At 45.4% G+C, this 14,302-nt stretch overlaps 1 protein-coding gene across 1 annotated transcript in view; it reads left to right on the top strand.

Annotated features, from left to right (window-relative positions):
• The first annotated feature begins 4,420 nt into the window (after window positions 1-4,420).
• Window positions 4,421-14,302, top strand: part of LOC148140590 (cytochrome P450 2K1-like) — a 36,982-nt gene continuing 27,100 nt past the window's right edge. Inside the window, exons 1-2 of the mRNA XM_087979463.1 lie at window positions 4,421-4,669; window positions 7,366-7,528. Of these exons, the coding sequence (XP_087835589.1) occupies window positions 4,478-4,669; window positions 7,366-7,528 (355 nt within the window). The 5' untranslated portion in view covers window positions 4,421-4,477. The remainder of the gene's footprint in view (window positions 4,670-7,365; window positions 7,529-14,302) is intronic.

Raw genomic sequence — 14,302 nt, 5'->3', positions numbered from 1 at the left:
CTCACTTTCTCCTCGAAGTATTTTGCGTACCTGACGAGGAAAAAGCATACTCCCCAATCCATTACTGCAATCAGAGACAGTGCCAGGGTCCTTACAGATGATGCTAAAAAGATTAATGAGGCTTTTCGGAGCTTTTACTCTGAATTGTATCGGTCTGAAGGTTGCGAGGACAGGAGGGCTAAAATGGAGACCTTTTTTAAGAACTTGGACCTCCCAGAGGTAACCTTGGAACAGGCCTCTCTCCTTAATGCCCCCTTGACAGTTCAGGAAATACAGGAGGCAGCTAGGCAACTTCAGAGTGGGAAAGCACCTGGCCCTGATGGTCTTCCGGATGAGTTTTATAAGGAGTTTATAGGGATTCTGTCAGGGCCAACATTGGAGAGGTACAATCATTCCCATATGCATGAACGCCTACCACCATCTTTGAGAGAAGCTAATATTTCCTTAATTCTTAAGAAGGGGAAGGTTCCTGAGGATTGTGCCTCATACTGGCCCATCTCTCTATTAAATTCAGATTTCAAGATTCTGTCCAAGATCCTGGCGCTGAGATTGGAAAGGGTGTTGCCCCATATTGTTAAAGAGGACCAGTCAGGCTTTATAAGGGGCCGTAGGTCCTCTAATAATATTAGAAGGTTGCTGAATGTGGTCCAAGTTTGTCAGCAACGATCGATTCAGGGGTTGGTGATTTCCTCAGATGCAGAGAAAGCATTTGACTGGGTGGAATGGCCATATCTTTTTTATGTCTTAGAACAATTCGGGTTGGGTGGGGTCTTTGCGAGGTGGGTGGAGGTTTTATATCACCACCCTCTGGCTGCGGTCATCACCAACGGGGTGAAGTCTGGGAATTTTACGATTGGTCGGGGTAGTTGGCAAGGCTGCCCCCTCTCACCATTGTTGTTTACGTTGGTGATAGAGTCGCTGGCAGAACGTCCACATAACCGCTCCGGATGTGGGATCGAGGGCACACAAGATCACACTGTATGTGGATGGTGTCCATCTGTTTTTATCGAACCCGATGACCTCCGTACCCCATTTGATCCAATGCACCAATTCATTTGGGGCTATTTCAGGATATAAGATTAACTTTGCAAAATCGGAGGCTATGCCTTTGGGGAACTTTAAGGATGTGCCAGAAGTTGAAGTTCCCTTTTAAGTGGTCACAGGCAGGGTTCCGGTACCTAGGCATTTTTATTATCCCCAAGTTTGATCTGTTATTTCGGACTAACTTTGCTCACTTGCTCGACAATATTAGGCAGGATCTCCAGAGATGGGAGGCTCTTCCAATTTCATGGCTGGGCCGAATATCTCTCATTAAGACGAATGTTCTTCCTCGTTTGCTTTATCCCATGCGTATGCTCCCTATAATGTTTCCCAGGTCAACGCTGCGGAAGCTTATGGGATGGTTTGGTTCCTTTGTCTGGCATCGTGGGCGTCCCCCCATCAAACTTACTAAATTGCAGTTGCCTCAAGGAGGTGGAGGAGTAGATTTCCCAGACATCAGGAGGTTTCAATTGAGTTCCCTGCTGTCCTTTGTCTGTGATTGGGTAGGTAACAATCCGAACTCAATATGGCTGGATATTGAGGCCTCCCAAGCAAAGTGCCCTCTTATTAACCTGTTGTTCATGGATAAGATGAGGCCAGTTATGAACCACTGCTGGAACCCCATAGTCATTAGTACAGTCAAGGCATGGAGGGCGATGCGTCAGAGTGAGGGTTGTTTATCCAAGACTTCGCCACTTACACCTATAGTTGGCATGCCAGGGTTCCCACCAGGGATGATGGACTCAGGGTTCAAACTATGGGCAGCAAGAGAAGTTTCTAGTTTGGGAGACTTGTTTGAGGGGGAGGTTATGATGTCTTTTGAGCAACTGAGCCACAAATACGGGTTGCCCAGCAGAGACCTTTTCCATTTTTATCAGGGTAAACCACACAACAGACCATTTTTATAAGACATGTCAGCCCTACTTGAGTTATTTGGATATAGATTTATCAGTTATCTTAACTAGGGCATTTGTTTAACCAGGATGATTTGATTTGTCAAGCCCTGGGCCCTGGAGGGGGTCTCCCGAGTTAATATGGGTCTGTACACAATGTTCCCGTTCCTTTGTTTGGGAACCTTGTGCCGAGCATAGCTGTTCTGTATTTTGTGGGTTTTTTGTTTTTTTTTTGCTTTTTCTTTTTTTTTTGTGTTGCTTTGCACAGTGTTAGGGTTTGCTTTGTATTATAGAGTAGGTTAGTAGTTAGTAGATAGTAGTTGTATTGTCATTTGTGTTTTTTTCTTTTTATTATACTGATATTTGTGATTGATTTTTTTTTCAATAATTTTATATGTTTGTAAAGTTAAAAAAAATTGCTGATAAATATATTTACAAAAAAAAATCTGACTTTATTTCTTTTTGTGTGGCGATTACTCGGTTGCAAGTTAGGACCGCAGTGGCAACAGCCTTTTCTGTGTTTTTGTGCACTTTGTTCACTCGATCCTCACTGAAACGACACCCTGTTCACCCTCCCTAACCACAAGGTCTGGACAACAGGCTGTTTGTCCAATACGGCCATGACTGCTTCGACCTGATCTCAACCTGCTTTTTGCACTCGTGTTTACAAATGTAACCCTCGTGATGCTGCGGCGTAATCACACAATGTTCGATGTACTTCGCAAAGACTTCCCGATCTTTCATCAGGACTTCACCGGAACTGAAGTTGTAACCTCAATCTGTAAACTGGTCCGGTCACTTATGAAGAGCTGCTGGCTTAGTAACCAGTGATTGCAGTAAAAGGCTGGGGCCCAAGCTTGCTGGGGGGAGATTGGTTGAGAGAGAATCACCTGGACTGGCCGAACATTTTTCAATGAGGAAATGGCTGCCTGAGTGAAGTCCTGATGAAATGCCTGGAAGTCTTTGTGGAGTACATCGAACATTGTGTGATTACACCGCAGCATAACGAGGGTTACATTTGTAAACACTAGTGCAAAAGCACCTTCTGTAACATCGTTACATACGCCATTCAGTCTCTCTGATCTCATTGACAGTTAAACCAAATTCACAAGCTTCTGCCAGTCATCTTAATCTAGTCGAAAATCCTGGTTCCCCTCGTTCTGGAATTGCTGAGTAGAAGTGACAGCATCTCAGCATCAGAGGAGAATTGGGACTGTAATATTCCTTCCCAAGTAGACAGGATAGTGAAGAAGGCATCTGGTATGCTGACCTTTATTGGTCAGTGCATTGAGTATCGGAGTTTGGGAGGTCACACTGTGCCTGTACAGGGCATTGGTTAGGCCCCATTTGGAATACTGCATTCAATTCTTGTCTTCCTCCTACTGGAAGGCTGTTATGAAACTTGAAATGTTTCAGAAAAGATTTGCAAGGATGTTGGCACGGTTGGAGGATTTGAGCTATAGGGAGAGGCTGAACAGGCTGGGGCTGCTTTCCCTGGAACATCGGAGGCTGAGGGGTGACCTTATAGAGGTTTATAAAATCATGAGGGGCATGGATAGGATAAATAGACACAGTCTTTTCCCTACGGGAATCCAGAACTAGAGGGCATAGGTTTGGGGGAAAGATATCAAAGAGATCTGAGGGGCAACTTTTTCACACAGAGTGTGATACGCGTATGGAATGAGCTGCCAGAGGAATTGGTGGACGCTGTTACAAATGCAACATTTAAAAGGCATCTGGATGGGTACATGTATAGGAAGGGTTTGGAGAGGAGGAAGATTTTAAAAAGAGGCAACTCTTTTACATAGAGAGTGATTTGTGTGTAGAATGAACTTCCAGAGCAAGTGGTGGACATGGGTACAGTTACAAAGTTTAAAAGGCATTTGGATAAGTAGATGAATAGGAAATGGTTTGGGGATATGGACAAGCGCAGGCAGGTGGGATGAGTTTAATTTGAGAATATGGTCGGCAAGGACTGGTTGGACCGAAGGATCTGTTTCCATGTTGTATGACTCTATAACTTGTACAAGTCCTCAGTAGAATGTCTGTTTTATTATGAATACTCAAGACTGTACTACCAAGCAACGATTCACCACATGGATGTCAATAATCTTTAAGGTGTGCTTTGGAACAGCAGACCTGCGGAGATATAATTCCCTGCTTTGCTATATGTGTGTGAGGTGACTAGATATCCTTACATCTCATCGAAACCCGTATCCCGGGAATGAGAGTCTTACCATAAAATAACGTCAGGTTAACCTGTCCAGACAAGCTCAGCCAGAGTCAGCTGTGAAAATTGACAGCACTTTCTCTGAGTGGAATCTTGCTGTGCCTGAACATCACTCCCCGCCGGAAATGTACACAGACCTGTTTAATTAAATAGCCCAGCACACAGCAAGGTGGGGGTTAAAGAGACACAGGCAATGAAGCAAAATGAGGCGGTTCTTTGAGAACTATTAAGTGGAGGGTTGGAGTGACGGACGGCCCACATTATAACATCAGGACACCAGTGGCTCCACTTAGTGTGTGGGCACTTGGGCACAATGGCTCTCCTCAAGCTCTTCCCCACAGACTACACCTTGGCCCTATCGCTGCTGGCCCTCTTTCTCTTCCTGGTCGTGTCTGTAATTTGGCGGAGAGTTCCCAGGAATTTCCCTCCTGGACCGACCCCGCTTCCTCTGATCGGAAACCTGCACCAACTGAACCTCAAGAGGCTGGACTGGTCTCTCATGGGGGTAAGTGAGAATCCTTCACTGGGGGAATGTCTGAGGGATGGGGCGGTGTGAGGGAACAGCTCCCAAGGTGAAGCTCACAGAGACCGAGAGAGACGTAAAAGGAGAGAGCCTGAAACAGATCTGGAATCCGTGATCAGGGAATCTGTTATCTCTGGGCCTGCAATCTCTGAACTTTGCTCAGACTTTGATCCGGGACTGAGTGGGAGGAAAAACAATTGCAGAGGTATATCGCCTCACAACAATTTACACAGCATGAATAAGCTGGTAATTATTCAATTTAGTTAACTAAAAAGTAAACCTAGTCACAATAATTGAGATAAAGCCTGGAACCTGGATTAGAGGTCGGGTCACTACCACTGCGCCACAGGAACCCAAAAGCTGACTGGAGCTTTTCTTCAAAGGGAATTGGAGTACGATGGGCTGAATGGCCTCTTGCTGCACTCTTATTTTCCCCATGGTTCGAAATGAGGTCAAAGGTCGGGATACAGTGGGCCAGAACTGTCAGTAAAGTGTCACAGCTGTCAGGATCAACCTGTTTAGAGATGGTAGTACACATTCTTGGAACACCTGAGGCCTGAACCCATAACCCCCTGACCCAGAGATAGGGACACTACCCACTGTACCACAACAGCCCTAAAGCCTATTTGACTTGTTTTGGAACCAACCTGTTCAGAGATGTTACTATACACCCCTGCAGCAGGTGAGGCTTGAACCCAGGCCTTCTGGTACAGGGGGAGGGACACTACAGGAACCCTAAAGCTGATTTGATGGTTTATTATATCAGTGATATCAGGTTCAAATCCAACCTGCTCCAGAGGTGTGTCCTCATCTGTAAAAGAAATTGATTATTTTCTCTGAATAAGTTGTTAAAAATATCGCTAATTGCATTCAAAATTAAGCTAATTACATACAGGGAATAAATCTAACTGTATGTGACCAGAGCTAATAACATTAAAGCGTGCTGATTTTTTCAACCAGTTAAAACCTGAGACACCTTCGTAGTGAGAGTCAAGTAGAAGATTTGAATAAACCTTCCTGAAAAATAACTTCAGGGCAATGGGAAGGGAAGTGAGTCGCTGGTGGATCTTTATTTGTTGAAGTCTGATTTCTGTGATATACTACCTCATCGAGCCGTGGTGGGACATCTCAGTCTTTGTGGGGTTCACATCCTGTTCCGTGGAGGGAACCCCCCCAGGAAATGTTGCCAGCTGCAGCAGCTCTAGAGCTGGAGCAGCAGCCGGTATTACTGTGGTACACGGGTGGGGCTGGGAGCTCCCAGGGGGACAGGGGCATTGACATTGTGTGGGTCAGCCTGCAGGCCTCATGCTGCATCAGGAGAGCTGGAGTCTCCAGACAGTCGAGGAGGTCCTGGCGAGCAGTGAGGAAGGCCCCCTGAGGGACTAGTGAGAGCGATGGGGCCTCTGGGAAGGCCAAGCGAAGGCTGAACCCAGCACAAGGTGAGGGCTCAGGAGAGGCTGCAGGAGGAGGACTGGGATAACAAGAAACACAAGGAAAGGAGGATTCAGATTCACTTTTCAGGGGGATTAGAATAAGGAGATAACACTACAGAGGAAAACACAAGGTAAACAGAGAATTGGAAGAGACAGCCAGCACGAGAGCAAAAACGTACCTCACACCAGGTTCCAGTCCAACAGGTTTATCTGAGGTCACAAACTTTCAAAGCACTGATCCTTCATCAGGTGAAGGGGCAGCGCTGTGAAAGCTTGTGATTTCAAAACAACCTGTTGGACTATAACCTGGTGTCATGTGCCTTCTGACTTTGTTCACCCCAGTCCAACACCGGCACCTCCACATCATCGAGTAAAAGCAAATGATAAGGTATCACTTCCATTTAGCGTGAGGGGGATTGCAGTAAACTACTGTCACTGTGTCTGTCTGTGAATGCAAGATCAGTGAGGTGCTGGTGTAGAAAGCCATGTGAGAATATGGTCTCATGGTAATGTGGGGCAACTGAATCTAAAATCATGACTGGGTATCAAATATTTGTGGATTGCAGGGAAAGACAAGGAGGGAATGGAGGAGGAATGGAGAAGGTTATGTGGGTTTTTGTCATCGAGTCATACAGCACGGATGCAGACCCTTCAGTCTAACCAGTCCATGCTGACCATAATCCCAAAGTAATCTAGTCCCACCTGCCTGTTCCCGGCCCATCTCCCTCCAAACGTTTCCTATTCATTCACTTATCCAACTCCAGAGTGGAACAGCATCTGTAGGTTAGTCCCACTGAGCGTGGGGATAACTTATATTTTTAAAGACTTGCTGTCCAATCGATCTGATAACATTTACTCCTCAAAGTCACTTATAATTATTTTCACAATGTTGCCAGTGTTTCTTTTACATAAATTTTGCTCCCATTTGCTATCGGCGAGGGATCCCAGCCAAAATATCAGATTCGCTGGTCGGGCATTTTTTTAAAAACAGACTAATTTCAATCCGTTTACATGGATTGTAGCGGCAAATGGAATGGATTTGTGGTTTTCAGGGGGTCAAGCAGGTGGAATGCAAATTGTGGGTCACTTTGCTGGAATCGACAACAGAACAGATGTGACCCTGGACCGGATCGGGGAGCTCGGATTTAAAGCTGAAGGAATTGTCCATTTTTCTCTCATCTGTTTTCTCCCTCTTACAGCTGACCAGGAGCGAAACCTTAATGAAACAATTCTCTCTTTTTTTAGCTCGCAGAGAAATATGGAAATGTATTTTCAGTGGAGCTTGGGCCGCTGAAGGCAGTGGTGTTGACTGGTTATGATGCAGTGAAAGACGCTCTTGTGAATCACGCTGATCAATTCAGTGGGAGGCCACCCATCCCGATATTTGACGATTATTCATTCCGAACTGGTAACTTGACACTTCGTCTTTTTCTTCGGTCTCCTCCTCATTTCTCTCAACTTGATGCATCACAGGGATAGATTGTCGATTGTTGGAAAAACCCATCTGGTTCACTAATGTCCTTTAGCAAAGGAATCTTACCTACTTACCTGGTCTGGCGTACATGTGACTCCAGACCCACAACAACGTGGTTGACTCTTAACTACCCTCTGGGCAATTCGGGATGGGTAATAAATGCTGGCCTGGCCGGTGACACCCGCATCCCGTGGATGAATAAAGAAAAAAATATATAAATAGGAGGAAATATTTTGGAACAGAGATCTGGCACAGTTCCTCTCTCGATTTGTTATTCTCCAAATTTCTCACCCTTGTTATGAAGATGTGGGTGTACTGTACCTTTAAGAGAGCTGAAAGCCAGCAGAACAATCTGACACAGCACCAAGTGTTCTGAACAAGGTATAATGTAACATTTGCTTGAACAACTCAGAGAGTCAAAGAGTCATAGAGATGTACAACATGGAAACAGACCCTTCGGTCCAACCCGTCCATCCCGACCAGATATCCCAACCCAATCTAGTTCCACCTGCCTGCACCAGGCCCATATCACTCCATACCAAGTTAGTCCTGCGTACATTTTTCTCCTCTCATCTTAAACCTATGCCTTCTAGTTCTGGACTCCCCCAACCCAGGGAAAAGACCTTTTGTATTTACCCTATCCATGCCCCTCATGATTTTATAAAACTCTCTAAGGTCACCCCTCAGCCTCTAATAGTCCAAGGAAAACAGCCCCAGCGTATTCAGTCTCTCCCTGTAGCTCAAATCGTCCAACCCTGGCAACATCCTTGTAAATCTTTTCTGAACCTTTTCAAGTTTCACAACATCTTTCCTACAGCAGGAACACCAATTGACCATGGTATCTTCCCTGCCAAGTAGGTATTGAACGCAGTATTCCAAAAGTGGCCTAACCAATGTCCTGTACAGCTGGAACATGACCTCCCGACTCCTAACCTCAGTTCTCCCAGTTTCTCTGTACTTGCACTTCCCTCAGAATTGCATCCTTTAATTCATTTTGCATCTCCTTTATCATTATCGCTGTTCAGGATACTTCCCAATTTTGGTTTAATCTTCAAATATTTAAATTGTGCCCTGTCCATTTAAGTCTTAGTCATTAATATGTATCAAGAGACGCATTGGTCCCAGGACCAACCCTTGGACAACTCCCACTATCAACTTTCCTGCAATCGCAGCAGTGTCTAATTTCCCACATGGTCAAACTCCACATTGTCATTGTCTCTTTTATTCCATGGGACGTTACTCTGGCAACAAGCCTGCAGCATGACATTTTGTCCAAGGTCTTTTGGAAGTCCCTGAATCCACATCAATTACATTAACGCAATCAGCCCTCCTATTAATTTTCCATGTTGCGTCTGTCTCTCACTGCCATTATTAACCTGACAATTGTCAGATTTGCCCCGTTTATTGTGTGAGAGGAGTACTGTGGCTTCAGAAATGTGTGACATGATTGGATAGGTGTGTCACATTCTCAAAGAGACTGTCTAAGATGATTGGATAGGGTGTGCCACATTCTTGAAGAGGGTGTCTGAGATAAGATGGTTAACCTATTTGCCCGTTTGCTCAGATGGTGTTGAAATAAGATGTTCCCTGGTATCTTTATGAAATATATATCTGCGACAAATATCCGATATCAGAAAGCTCAGCTCAGTTCCTGAATAGCAATGATCCGTTTGCTGTTTCTGAGATATCTCTGGGAACTTCATCCCTCCCGTATTGGTCTGAATCAGTAACAAGCCACTGCACTTTTTTTTTGTGCGTGTGTCCAGATGCAGCTCGTGTTTGACCGCACGACGGCTCTGGAGCTGCAGATGGACTCACTGTGGAGCATCCGCGATGCTGAGGAGGTTGTGGATAGCACGGTTAGTGAACTGGTCACACTGCAGGTTAGAATTGCTGAGGGAGACAGTGAATGGGTGACCAAAAGGCAGAAAAAGAGTAGGAAGGCAGTGCAGGGTCCCCTTCAGTCATCTTCCTCCGAAACAGGTATACTGTTTTGGATCCTGTTGGGGAGATGGCTCACCAGGGGAGGGCAGCAGTTGCCAGGATCATGGCACCATGGTGGGGTCTGCTGTTCAGAAGGGCGGGAAAAAGACTCGTAGGGCCATAGTCATAGGGGATTCTAGTACCTGGGGAGTAGATAGGTGGTTCTGAGACCGAAAACGACACTCCCAGGTGGTATGTTGCCTCCCAGGTGCTTGGGTCAGCGATGTCAGCGATCGGCTGCAGAGCATTCTGAAAGGGGAGGGTGGACAGTCAGTTGTTGTTGTGCATATTGGCACCAATGATACAAGTAGAAAGCGAGATGAGGTCCTGAAAGCAGGATTCAGGAAGCTCGGAGAGAAGTTAAAGTGGAGGACCTCAAAGGTAGTGATCTCAGGATTGCTACCAGTGCCACGTGTTAGCCAGGGTAGAAATGAGACAATAGGCAGGATGAACATGTGGCTTGAGGGATGGTGTAGGGGCGAGGGGTTCAGATCTGTGGGACATTGGGACCTGTTCTGGGGAAGGTGGGACTATTACAAATTGGACCGTCTACACCTGAACCAGACTGGAACGAATGTCCTTGGGGGAGTTTTTGCTACTGCTGTTGGGGAGGGTTTAAACTAATGTGGCAAGGGGCTGGGAAGCTGAAGAGAAGACTAATAGACAGTAAGGTGGAAAAAATAGAGACGCTAAGGAACAGGATCATGAAGTTAGCATTACCAAGGGGAAGAGTAGGCAGAGGGCAGATGAATACAAAGGAACAGGTGTTCTAAGGTGCATATGCTTTAATGCAAGGAGTATAGTGGGTAAGGCAGATGGACTTAGGGCTTGGATTGGTGTCTGGGAGTATGACGTTATTGCGATCGCAGAGACTTGGTTGAAGGCAGGGCGTGATTGGCAACTAAATGTTCCAGGATAAAGATGCTTCAGACAGGACAGGGAGGGAAGTAAAAGGGGGAGGAAGGAGGAGTTGCATTGCTGGTCAGGGATGATATCACGGCTGTGCTAAAGGAGGACACGATGGAGGGCTTGAGCAGTGAGGCATTATGGGTTGAACTGAGAAATAAGAAGGGTGCAGTTACATTGTTGGGGCTGTCCTACAGGCCTCCCAGCAGTGATCGTGAGGTAGAAGAACAAATAGGTAAACAGGTTATGGAAAGATGTCGAGGCAATCGCGTAGTGGTGATGGGGGATTTTAATTTTCCAAATCTTAACTGGGATACACTCAGTGTCAGAGGTCTGGATGGGGCAGAACTTGTAAGGAGCATCCAGGAAAGTTTTCTAGAGCAGTATGTCAATAAACCAACAAGGGAAGGGGCCATAGTGGACCTGGTGTTGGGGAATAAGCCAGGCCAGGTGGTAGAAGTTGCAGTGAGAGACTTCTTTGGGAATAGTGACCACAATTGTGTAAGTTTTAGAATACTCGTAGACAAAGATGAGAGTGGTCCTAAGGGAAGAGTACTAAACTGGGCCAAGGCCAATTATATCAAAATTTGTCAGGAGCTGTAAAATGTGGATTAGGGACAGCTATTTGAAGAGAATCCACATTTGATTTGTGGGAGGCTTTCAAAGATTGGTTGACGATAGTGAAGGATAGGCATGTCCCTTTGAAAACACGTGAAAGGAAAGGCAAGATTTGTGAACTGTGGATGACAGAAAAATTGTGCGACTAGCCAAGAGGAAAAGGGAAGCTGTCCAGACAGCTCAGAACAGAACACATTTTGGAGGAATATCGGAGGGTAGGCCCAATCCAAAATGAGGAATCAAGCGGGCTGAAAGGAGTCATGAAATAACTTTAGTGAGCAGAATTCAGGAGAATCCCAAGGCCTTTTGTTCATATATAAGAGGCAAGAGAGTAACTAGAGAAAGGGTTGGTCCACTAAAGGATAAGGAAGGAAGGTTGTGTGTTGAAACTGAGAAAATGGGTGAGATTCTCAGTGATTACTTTGCATCAGTGCTCACTGAGGTGAGGGTCATGATTAATGTTGAGATTAGAGGTAAGGAGTTTGTTTACTCTGGATCACCTTGACATAAGGAGGGAGGATGTGTTGCGTAGGCTAAAGGATATTAAGGTGGACAAATCCTCAGGACCAGATGGGATCTATCCCATGTTGCTAAGGGAGGCGAGAGAGGAAATATCTGGGGCCCTGACAGATATCTTTGTAGCATTCTGAAACACAGGTGAAGTGCCGGAGGACTGGAGAATTGCTAATGTTGTCCCCCTGTTCAAGAAGGTTAGTAGGGATATTCCAGGTAAGTACAGACCAATGAGCCTGATGTCAGTGCTGGGAAAGTTGTGAGAGAAGGTACTGAGGATAGGATCTATTTATATTTAGAAGAGAATGGGCTTATTAGTGAGAGGCAATATGGTTTTGTGTGGGGGAGATCTGTTACCAACTTAACTGAGTTTGAGGAAGTGACCAAGTTGACAGATGAAGGAAGGGCTGTAGATGTCAGACACATAGACTTTAGTAAGGCGTTTGATAAGGTTCCCCATGGTAAACTAATGGAGAAAGTGAAGTCACATGGTGTGCAGGGTGTTCTAGCTTGGTGGATAAAGAACTGGTTGAACAACAGGAGACAGAGAGTAGTAGTCGATGGAGTTTCTCAAAATGGAGAAAGGGATCAGTGGTGTTCCACGGGGATCAGTGCTGGGGCCACTGTTGTTGGTGATATACAAAAACGATCTGGAAGAGGACATTGGTGGTCTGATCAGTAAGTTTGCAGATGACAGGAAGATTGGTGGAGTAGCAGAAAGCATAAAGGACTGCTAAAGCATACAGAAGAATATAGATAGACTGGAGTATTGGGCAGGTAAGTGGCAGATGGAGTTCAATCCAGGCAAATGTGAGGTGATACACTTTGGAAGATCTAATTCTAGAGCGAACTATACTGTAAATAGAGAGAGACCTGGGAGCTCAGGTCCATTGTACCCTGAAGGTGGCTACACAAGTGGATAGAATGGTCAAGAAGGCATATGGTATGCTTGCCTTCATCGGACGGGGTATTGAGTATAAGAGCTGGCAAGTCATGTTCAAATTGTACAAGACTTGGGTTCAGCTGCATTTGGAATACGGTGTACAGTTCTGGTCGCCACATTACCAAAAGGATGCGGACGCTTTGGAGAGAGTGCAGAGAAGGTTTACAAGGATGTTGCCTGGGATGGAAGGTGTTAGCTATGAAGAAAGGTTGAGTAGATTAGGATATGCTTTCATTAGAATAAAGGAGATTGAGGGGGGACCTGATTGAGGTCTACAAAATCATGAAGGGTATAGACAGGATGGGTAGAGATAAGCTTTTTCCCAGGGTGAAGGATTCAATAACGAGAGGTCACGTGTTCAAGCTGAGAGGGGAGAAGTTTAATGGGGATACATGCGGAAAGTATTTTACACAGAGGGTGGTAGGTGCCTGGAACGCATTGCCAGCAGAAGTAGTAGAGGCAGGCACGGTAGATTCATTTAAGGTGTGTCTGGACAGATGCATGAGGAGGTGGGGAGCAGAGGGATACAGATCCTTAGGAATTGGGTGATAGGTTTAGACAGTGGATTTGGATCGGCACAGGCTGGGCTGAAGGGCCTGTTCCTGGGCTGTAAATGTTCTTTGTTCTTTGGTCTGCACCCTCACCGGTGTTTGCCCTCTGATGAATTTGACTGTGATTTTGTACATTAGGCAGTTGCATTGTTGAGCTCTGCAATGGTCTAACCTCTCACTGATCATCCACCGTCGTTTCCTGCATGAAAGTTGAAATGGATAACCCACCCATTCCCTCAACTCTCCTCTCTACTGCTTCTGAGAGAAGAGGTTTAAGCAGTACAAACATTAAATATTCAGACAATCTGGTAAGCTAACCTCCTGCAAAGGTCATGGTCAAGCCTGTGAGTATTATTTCTGGAAAACAACAGGAGAGGTCAGTGTTCTCTCATCTATCAGTGTGGGGGCATTGACTTCAGCCTGAAGATAAATCATGTACTTTCCCATACTAATGAGTGATCTTTCCTTAACATATTAAAATAAAATTGTGACGCATAATTAATTAGAAAATGGGAAGCGCATGTTGACCGAGGAGATAATTTGAGTGTAAACCAGGTGACATCATTCTCCTGTCCTGAATCTTACCACCTTCAGAACATGGGAATATAGTGGTAATATTCCCATATTCCTAAATCCTGGAGTCCCCCACTAATGCTCCAGAGATATGAGTTCAAATCCCACCAAGGCAGCTCGGGAAAGTTGAAATAAATTAGTTCATAAATCTCAAATAAAAACTCATCTGCTGAGCGATTATCACGAAAATGCTGGAAAATTTGTAAAAACCCATTCATGTTCTTCAGGAGAGGCAATCTGCTCTCTCCACCCAGTCTGGTCTATGACGTGCATGTACCTGTCAGGGTGTTTTTCTCAAACTGCTGTCAATCACTCCCATTTTCTCACATTGTATCCGACAGCCAATTTGCACATAGCGAGCTCCAACAGACAGCAAAGTGAAAGTGACCATGCAATCTGATTTCTGGGATGGTGACTGTGGGCTTGAAGACCAGGAATAACGTCCCTACTCTTCCTCAAAACAGTGTCGTGATGATCTTTTATATCCTCCCAAACAGACAGTTTGGGACTTTGTCTCAAATAATACACAGCAGCTCAACAATACAATACTCAATCTGTAATCTACAAGAGCACAGGCACTGATTTTTGTGCTCAGGCTGAGAGTGAAAATGAACCCAGAAC

The sequence above is a fragment of the Chiloscyllium plagiosum genome, unplaced genomic scaffold, assembly GCF_037043375.1.
Source record: "Chiloscyllium plagiosum isolate Xiang-an unplaced genomic scaffold, Cpla_swu_hap1 HiC_scaffold_35, whole genome shotgun sequence".
Taxonomy (NCBI): domain Eukaryota; kingdom Metazoa; phylum Chordata; class Chondrichthyes; order Orectolobiformes; family Hemiscylliidae; genus Chiloscyllium; species Chiloscyllium plagiosum.
Note: the sequence above shows the minus strand (reverse complement) of the source record. Positions and strands in the feature narration are given on the sequence as shown.